The sequence below is a fragment of the Tupaia chinensis genome, unplaced genomic scaffold (assembly GCF_000334495.1).
Source record: "Tupaia chinensis unplaced genomic scaffold, TupChi_1.0 Scaffold141943_1, whole genome shotgun sequence".
NCBI classification, from domain to species: Eukaryota; Metazoa; Chordata; class Mammalia; order Scandentia; family Tupaiidae; genus Tupaia; species Tupaia belangeri.
The window spans coordinates 959,435-968,553 of NW_006201797.1; the positions used below are offsets into that span (position 1 = coordinate 959,435).

The window sequence follows — 9,119 nt, forward strand, 5'->3', positions numbered from 1 at the left end:
CAAGCTGCTGGGTCCAGGACTTAAACTGCACGGCTGGCCATGTGGGATCCAGTGCCTTAACCTCCACACCACCTGCTGGCCCACCACTGGTCATTTTTAAGCCCCAAATGCATTTGTTTTTTTTTTTTTAAAAAGGGGTATTGAACACAAAGCTTGTGGCAGAATAGACATTAGATTTGGAGTTAAGAAATCTAGGTTCTGTATTGTCCAAGTTTATTCTCCTTTCTGGGTCCTGTATTATCCTTTAGAAAAGTAACCCAGAGAGTGAAAGGACTGAGCCTTTTTTTTTTTTTCCCCCAATCAATAAAGCAGATAATTGTCTTAAAGTTACAGTCTGAAAAGTCCATACTGTAATTAATATTGAAGGGGATATTTATACCTTCAGTTTGTAATACTTGGCTTGTGGAAATATCCTTTATGACGGCTTGGTTAATATTGTTATCATGGATAGAAAACAGAACTCACAAAGATCATCTGCAGAATTACATGCTTGATTCTTCACCCACGAAAATGAAACACATCAAATTGTTGGTATGGCAGAGCCAGTTTCATCTGTCTTTGAATGCCACTCCCTGGGTTTGGAGAATTCTGAAATACTGATGCCCTCGGTAACAGCATTTTCTTCTATATGATATCTGTTATCTCCAAACATAGCGATAGAGATGTTAACATCTTTCCAATTGAAAGAGGAAATAAGGTAGCCGCAATGTCCTCTTACATCATTCTTCTTACAGAATTGGAGTTGCTTTCTGCTTCCTTGTTCAGTTGGAGGGAACACCCCAGATGATTAAACAGTGTCTGGACCTGCTTTTTAATTCTAGTTCTTATTTCTGAATAGCTTGAGCCAAGTAAGATGCTGTGATGGGACATGTTAGAATGCTTATACCCAAGTGGTCGTCTTCTGGGGAGGAATTCTATTGCATGTCACTGGTACTGGTGACCTATACCTGCAGATACAGAAGCCATCATCTGTGAAGTGTCACTCTTTATAGTGTGCAAATAGAATTATGAATGTTTGTAGAGGCTCTGCCCGTATCGGCTGGCCAGCCGTATCTGAAATGTGAGGCTGCAGACCTGCACTAAGGCACTCTGAGGAAGTACTTTGTAGGGACTCTTGGGGCTCCACATTCAGGATTTCTAAGCAGAAGGTGAGTCACCAATTTGAGGACGGGTGGGAGAAACAGCCCTGAAAATCAATATATGTCCTTGCCTGATGCTGTGTTTTTTGTTTGTTTGTTTTTGTTTTTTTTAAAAATAAGTTTACTCATTTATTTTCAGAGAGTAAGAAAGACAGGGAAGCAGATTCTTTTGACAGAGTCTTCACATTGTGATCCCTCCCCAAGCCTTGCAGCCAGCTAAGACCCTGGACATGCCCACTCTGTTTGGGTAGAGCTGGGACATGAACCCAGAGCTTTCCCGCACGGTCTGTGGCACTGGGCTGCAGCTATCTATCACATGTGACACTGTGGCTCAACCATTGCTTGAGTTTTTATTCATCTTAAGGATCTATAGAAATAACCCTGTAAGAAGCACGGAGTATTACAGCAAAGTTTCTGGATGTGGGATTGGGTCAACGTAAGGAAAATCGGCCGTACCTGAAGTGGCATCCGGCCCGCATGGGAAAAGGTGAATGTGTATCTTTGAATGGGCAGATGGAGTTGATGATGGAGTAGCAGGTTATTTTTCTGATTTGGAGGAGTGTATTGGCATTCGAGATGGGAAGATACAAAGAAGTAAGACCTCTCTGGAAAGAGACTCTATTTCCAGTTGGACTGATATTTAGACTTGAATCTAGAGGCTAAAAGTAAATAATAAAAAGTACATATTGGTAAGGATAAAAAAAAACAAACCATGGTTAGTATGGCTGGTAAAACGACTTCTTCTTCTTTAAGGTAGACTTCTCTTTTAGTCACGGTCAGAGAGCTGGATTTTCAGCAGTTCTTGGTAAGATACTGAAGCAGGTTTAGGTAAGGGAGCCATTCGTTGTGGAACTATGGCCATTGAGTAGCGACTGATCAAATGGGCCTCGTTCCCAAGTGAGTGATGATGGTCCAGTGAAGTCTGATGTAATTTGCAGTACATAGTGACAATAATAATAATAATATATAAGGAAGCATCAAGCCAGATTTTCTATGTGAATTAACTTTGCCTTTGAAGGGACTGTAATAACATGTGAAAATGAACAGGATAAATGAAAATGCCTAGATAGCTAAGTACAGAGACAGAAAGTAAGGATGCAGCATGAGGAGACTTGAAAAAGGAGGGGAAATTGGAACCACTCATACTCTAGGAACTAATTTTATTCTTCTCTGTTTGTTTTTAGTTTTTTTTTCTGTTATAGGTTACATGTACTTACAGGCTGGAGATGGGGTGGGAGGGAACTGAGAAATCACTACCTCCCCGACCAGGTGGGGATGGCCCCATTGTAATCCCTTCTCCTCCCTTCTCCTTTTGGGACTTTGGGCATGCAGGCATCTGGACCCAGTGTGTTTTTCAAGCCACCAGGTTTTGGACTCAAACTGTACTGTCGACCTTTCAGGATCCAGCCACTGTAACCACCACGCCATGGGCGGGCCCAATTGTAATTTTTATAACATTCTCCTTCCTCCTTTCTTTTATTGGTTTTGTTCTGAATGGTCTGCAAATAAGTCATAGTGATCATTACTTTTTATTTTTATTCTCACTTGGAACATTTGTCTTAATGGTACTGTAATTATGTGTGTTAAAACGAAATTGTTAGTTATTAACTACTCCGGATGCATCTCATCTAGCATGTTATTAGGTTTTCAGGGCCAGTGAACTCTATGACACCCTCTCTTTACAGAACCTCTGGACATAGAGTGTTTCATAAAACTACTTGCTGACCTGAACACTGAGTTGTCACTTTGTAGTGGATCACTCTATTATTACTTTCTGGTGTATTTTAGTAAATATGTATTTGTTTGTATTTTGCAGGTGAACGACTGAGTCCTTCATTATGTCTGATGGAGACTATGATTACCTCATCAAGTTTTTAGCTTTGGGAGACTCTGGTGACCAGCGTACTTTACCAATACACAGATGGTAAATTCAATTCCAAATTTATCACGACAGTGGGCATTGATTTCAGGGAAAAGAGAGTGGTAAGTTCCATATCCTTCTATGTAAAAATGTAATCTCTTGAGTCAACATTTGCCTGTCTGTTGAGTTTACTTTGTAGGAATGAGGAGGACAAAGGTTGGGATCTCACATAAAGGGTTTCTGTGCAGTCTGGACAGCATGACGGAAAGGCTGTGCTAAAGGACCTTTCACTTAAAACCAAGCAGACCAAGTAGAAGGGAACCATTCTTTTACATTTTCCCTGGGTTCTGCTTTGGCTTGAATCTTTCCTCCTGAACGCCACAGAGTTATTTGTTTACCTCTGTCACGAAGCCTGCCAACCCTCTGCTACTCATACCCGTGTTGTGGGCTGTCTTGTCCACCTTTGATCGCTTATAATTTTAATGGTATTTCTCCTCATCAAAGTCTCAGCAATTCCATGTGGAATGCTACGCAGCAGTCACCTTGCTGCTGCCAGAGGGAGAGGCTGGAGTAGGAATGGGAAATGCCAGTAGTGGGTGTGATGTTCCATACAACGATGAGGGAGGATGCTTTTTTCCAGAGGAGCTCAAGACTGAAAGTGGTAGAGGGGAAGGCAGGAGGTCACTGTGTCACAGTTGCAGAGGAGACAAAACGGCCTTCTCCATGCATTACATTTCTTGCTGAGAAACTCACAAATACGAAGCAGAAAGAATAGCCAGGAGATTAATGACAGAGGCTCTTCAGTGGAACACCAGGGGGATCCAGGGTCCTTGACTTCTAGGACAAAAGAATTAATTTCTTTTTTATCCAGTCTAACTCTTTCTTCCCCCCACACCCCCACGGCCAGAGAGCCTTAGAGACTTAGAGCCACTAAATAAGGAAGGGACTCATGGGCTGGCCCTGTGGCCAGGTGGTTATGGGAGCCAGATTCCACATGGCCAACCATGCAGTTTGAGTCCCAGACCTGGGGGACTGGGAGATACAACAGGTGTGTGTGTGTGGGTATACCCAAAGTCCCAACAGGATGGAGAGATGAGAGACTAGGTTGCCTGTAACCGTTCTCCACGGGCAGTGCCTACTGTCTCTCCTTCTCTGGCAAGAGCACGCACCCTCCGGGAAGTTAAAAAAAAAAAGAAAAAGAATAGGATCCTAAGGAAATTTTTAGTACTGACAAACAACTGGTAGAACATTATGTGTGTGTGTGTGTGTACACAGACATGCATGTATGTATTTCTCATTTTGTAAGGTTGTTTTTTAAAATAGAATTGTTGAAATAGAATCCATGAAAAATAAAATTCATTCATGTGAAGTGTGTCATTCAGTGGTTTTAGTATTTCGTAGGGCTCTATAACCATCACAGCTCTTTCATTTTTGAGTGTTTTTCGCCGCAGTCATTGCCGTCCCTCTTCCCCCCCAGGCACCATGCATCTCCTCTCCGTGGAGTTGCCTCTTCTGAACGTGTCCCGTCCATGGAATCACATAGCTTGTGGTCCTTGTGTCTGTCTTCTTACATTGAGCACGAGGATTTCAAGGTTCACCCATGTCGTAGTTTGTCTCGTTCCTTTTTATGACTAACATCTCACTGTATCAGTATACTACATTTTGTTTGTTCATTCATCTGCTGCTGGATGTTTGGGTTGTTTCTTTTTAGTGGAAGGAATAATGGTTCTATTAACATTCACAGGCAATTTTGTTGTGTGTGGATATATGTTTTCAGTTCCCTTGGATATACGCTTAGGAGTGGAATTGCTTAGCCGTATGATGACCGGAGCTATGATTAAGTTTTGGAGAACTTCCACATTTTTTCCAAAGATTCTGTTTAAGTTTACCTGTTTATTTACTCATATTTTATGAGTGAGAAAGAGAGATAGCGGGAGAGAGAGAGGGAGGGACAGAGACTGAGAAAGACAAGCCCACTTCGCCCAGGCTTGTAGCTGGACAGAACCTCGGGCACAGGCATCTACTCGGTGTGAGTGGGCTGAGCCGGGCCTCTGTGTATGGCTTCCAGTATGCCGAAACCGTGCACCACCCTGGGCTGCTGTGGCTGGCCCACTGCCTTCTGAGCCCTTTGTTTCTGATAGTAAGTCAGCTGTTAGTCTTACTGGGGAATCTCTTGGACATTGTGAATCACCTTTCACTTACTGCTTTTAAGATTCTTGCTGGCACCAGCAGTTGGCATAATGGCTATGTCGCTGGACTCCCCTGTCGTCAATCATGGTTTGATGCTGGACCCCGTGGCTTAAACTCATGCTGGGCAGGTGTGTGTGCATGCCCAGGATCCTGAGAGGAGAATGGAGAAGGGATTGTGGTGTGACCATCCCCTCTGGGGGTGATTTCTCACTTTCTATCTTTCTCTGTCTTTCTGGTGAGTGCATGTGCCCTATAGCAAAAACCTCTCAAAGAAAGAAAAGAAAAAAATTAATTAAAAAGAAAAAGATTCTTGCTTTTGGGGCCAGCAGGTGGCATAGTGGTTAAAGGTGCTAGACTCCCACATGGCTGACCACGATTTGAGTCCCAGACCTGGTGGCTTACTTTCTCACTTTTCCATTCTCTTTCTTTCTTTCTCTGTCTCTCTCTGGTCAAATTAAAATAAATATAGAAATAAAGAAATAAAGAAAGTCAAATAAAATAATTCTTTAAACAAATTTTGTCTTTTGAAAGTTTGGTGATAACATGTCTAGTGAGTCTGTTTTTTTTTTAAGGTTTATGCCATAGGGTATGTGTGCTTGCCAGAGAGGATAAAGACAGAGAGAGAACTGAAAGAGAAAGTGAGAAATCACCCTCCAGGGTGTATGGCCATACCACAATCCCTTCTCTGCTCTCTTCCTGGAATTTTGGGCATGTATGCACATACATGTAGCTGGCATGATTGTTAAGCTGCCAGGTCCGGGACTTGAACCACAGTTAGACATGTGGGAGTCCAGTGCCTTAACTACCAAGCTACCTGCTGGCCCTGTGAATCATTTTTTATTTTAATTTTTTTTCCTGTAGAACATGTGTGCTCACTGGAGAGAGACAGAGAGAGAGAAAGTGAAAAACATTCCCTGTGGGGGCTGGTGATGTTGCAGTCCCTTCTTTTCCATTCTCCTGTCTGGATTCTGGGCATGCATGCACAAGTGATCATCATGATTTCAAGTCACCAGACTGGGACTTGAACCATGATTGGCCATGTGGGAATCTAGCACTTTAACTACCATGCTACCTGCTGGTCCCATGTCTAGTGAGTCTTTGTGCATTTATCCTACTTGGATTTTATCGTGTTTCTCAAATGTGTAAATTAATATTTTACAATCAAGTTTGGATAGTTTTTGGCCATTAATTCTTTTTTTTTTCTTAAAAAGAGATTTTTGCTATAGGACATGTACACTCTCCAGAGACAGAAAGAGAGACAGAGAGCAAGAAATCACCCCCGTGGGGGTGGGGGTGGACACACCACAATCCCTTCTCCTCTTGGGATCTGGGGCATGCATGTACACATACCTGGCCTGAGTTTCAAGCCACTGGGTCCAAGATTCAAACCATTGTTGACTACATGGGTGTCAAGTGACGTAACCATTATGCCATCTGCTAGTCTCTGAAAATTAATTATTTTTTAAGAGATATTTTTGCTGTAGGGTGCATGTGCTCGCTGGAGAGACAAAGAGACAGAAAGTGAGAAATCACACCCCAAGAGGGAGGACCATGCTGCAGTCCCTCCTCCTCCATTTTCTTCTCAGGATCTTGGCCATGCACACACATGCACCGAGCATGAGTTTGAAGCCACTGGGTTCAGGACTCGAAATTAATTATTTTTTAAGAGATATTTTTGCTGTAGGGTGCATGTGCTCGCTGGAGAGACAAAGAGACAGAAAGTGAGAAATCACACCCCAAGAGGGAGGACCATGCTGCAGTCCCTCCTCCTCCATTTTCTTCTCAGGATCTTGGCCATGCACACACATGCACCGAGCATGAGTTTGAAGCCACTGGGTTCAGGACTCGAACTGCAGTCAACTACGTGGGAGTCCAGTGATAGAACCCTTACGACATCTGCTGGTCCCACCATTAATTCTTTAAAAATATTCTTTGCCTCTTTCTTTCTCTCTTTTTGTTACAGGAGAGTATAGATTTTTTTTTTTTTTTTTTTTTTTTTGGAGAGATTTTCACTGTAGGGCGCGTGCACTCGCCAGACAGACAGAGAGAGACATAGAGACAGAAAGCGAGAAATCACCCCCCAGGGGGGATGGTCACGCCGCAATCCCTTCTCCTCCATTCTCCTCTCGGGATCTTGGGCATGCACGCACACGCGCCCGGCGTGAGTTTTAAGCCACCGGGTCCGGGACACGAACCGCGGTCGGCTACGTGGGAGTCCAGCGACATAGCCATTACACTAACTGCTGGTTCCCAAAAGTATTTATTTATATTTGCATTATGCTTGATGGTGTTCCTTAGTACTCAGATATGCTGTCCATTTTTGTTCATTCTTTTTTCTTTCTGCTTCTTAGACTGGATAATCATAATTGACCTATCTTCAAATTCACTCTTTTGGAGAATAGCATATGGCATAATGGTTACGTTGCTGGACTCCCATGTAGTCAACCATGGTTCAAGGTCTGGACCCAGCAGCTTAAAACTTGTGCTGGATGTGTGTGCATGTGTACCCAAAATCCTTAGAGCAGAAGGGATTGTGGTGTGGCCATTTCCCCTTGGATGATTTCTCATTTTCTATCTCTTTCTCTCTCTCTCTCTCTCTTTCTCTGTCTCTCTAGAGAATGTACATGCCCTATAGCAAAAGTCTCTCTAAAAAAATAAAAAATACAAATTCACTGTTTGTTTTTTCCTCCAGTTCAAATCTACTATTGATCGTTGCTAGCAAAGTTTACATTTCAGTTATACTTTTAAACTCCCAAATTTCTGTTCACTCTATTTTTACATGCATCTCTTCATTAATATTCTGTGTTCAATAAGTCATTCTGGATCTTTCCATTAATTGTTTAGTCATGGTCTCTTTTAGTTGATAATGGCTGATTTAAAGTCTTGGTCTAGTAATTTTAACATCTGGGTTTTTCTCAGTATCAATTTCTCTTGCTTACTTTTTCCCCCCATCTGTAAGTTGTACTTTCCCATTCCTTTATGTGTCTATAAGTTTTGTGGAAACCAGACATTAAAAATAACAAAGCATGGAAACTCTAAGACTCTGACTCTTGTCCCTCCACCCAGTTTCTTGATTTTGCTTTTTGTTTATTTTTGTTGCTATTGATTGGTTTAATGATATACTTGGGCTAATTCTGTAGTATCTGTCTCCTTTTATTATGGGCAGCCCCTGAAATCTCTGCTTAGGTAACTTAATAATCAGATAGTGGTTGAACAGAATTGCTCAAATTTCTTGAACAGGTGTCTCAGCTTTTTTGAGGTGCTCTGTGTGTGTGCTGGGATGTGTATTAATACTGCTGTGACAGTTACAACTCTGCTTTAACCTTCACTTTCTGCTTGAGAGGAATCTCATGGTCAGGAACAGGTGAGCGATGAGGGCCTGTCCAGATCTGTCCTGGACCGACCTAGCGCCCTGCGCGTGGACATTGCCTTGGAGCTTCCAAGTAATAGTTTGGAACTTTTCAAGTCATCCTGTTGGCCATCTTTCCCATTTTTTTCCTTTTTGGGGTTATTGGTTAGACTTTTGTTAACTTCAACTGGCATTGCCTTATCTTATAACTGTGATAGTAAATCATTGTTGCTGTTTTTTCTTTTTTTCTTTTTTTTTTTTTTTCCAACAAATGCCCCCTCTACGGGGCTGTTCTCATAGAGCAAACTCTGAGTGAGGAAAAAGAAACATAATACCTGGGGAGGGAGCTTTTCAGGGAGTGTCCTGACAGTTCTTGCAGCTGAGACTTTTAGGGAGCTCAAAATCTGTTCTGACTCCACTTCTGCAGTGGCTGTTAGGCTGGCCCTTCTGTGGCTGCCCTCTGGTGCATCTATTAGTTTTTAGGTCTGCTGTGGTGCTGGGGTGTGGGAGAGTAGGAACGGGGCAAGAGGTGGCGCACGGGAAGTTAAAACCACACCCAAGTCTTGTTTTTTTTTTTTTT

General features: G+C 42.5%; 1 protein-coding gene across 1 annotated transcript in view; it reads left to right on the forward strand.

Moving 5' to 3' along the window:
* Positions 1–859: 859 nt before the first annotated feature.
* RAB27A (RAB27A, member RAS oncogene family) overlaps positions 860–9,119 on the forward strand; it is a 37,576-nt gene continuing 29,316 nt past the window's right edge. The window contains 3 exon segments of the mRNA XM_006163292.3: positions 860–1,148; positions 2,956–3,033; positions 3,035–3,122. Coding sequence (XP_006163354.1) covers positions 2,978–3,033; positions 3,035–3,122 — 144 coding nt within the window. The 5' untranslated portion in view covers positions 860–1,148; positions 2,956–2,977.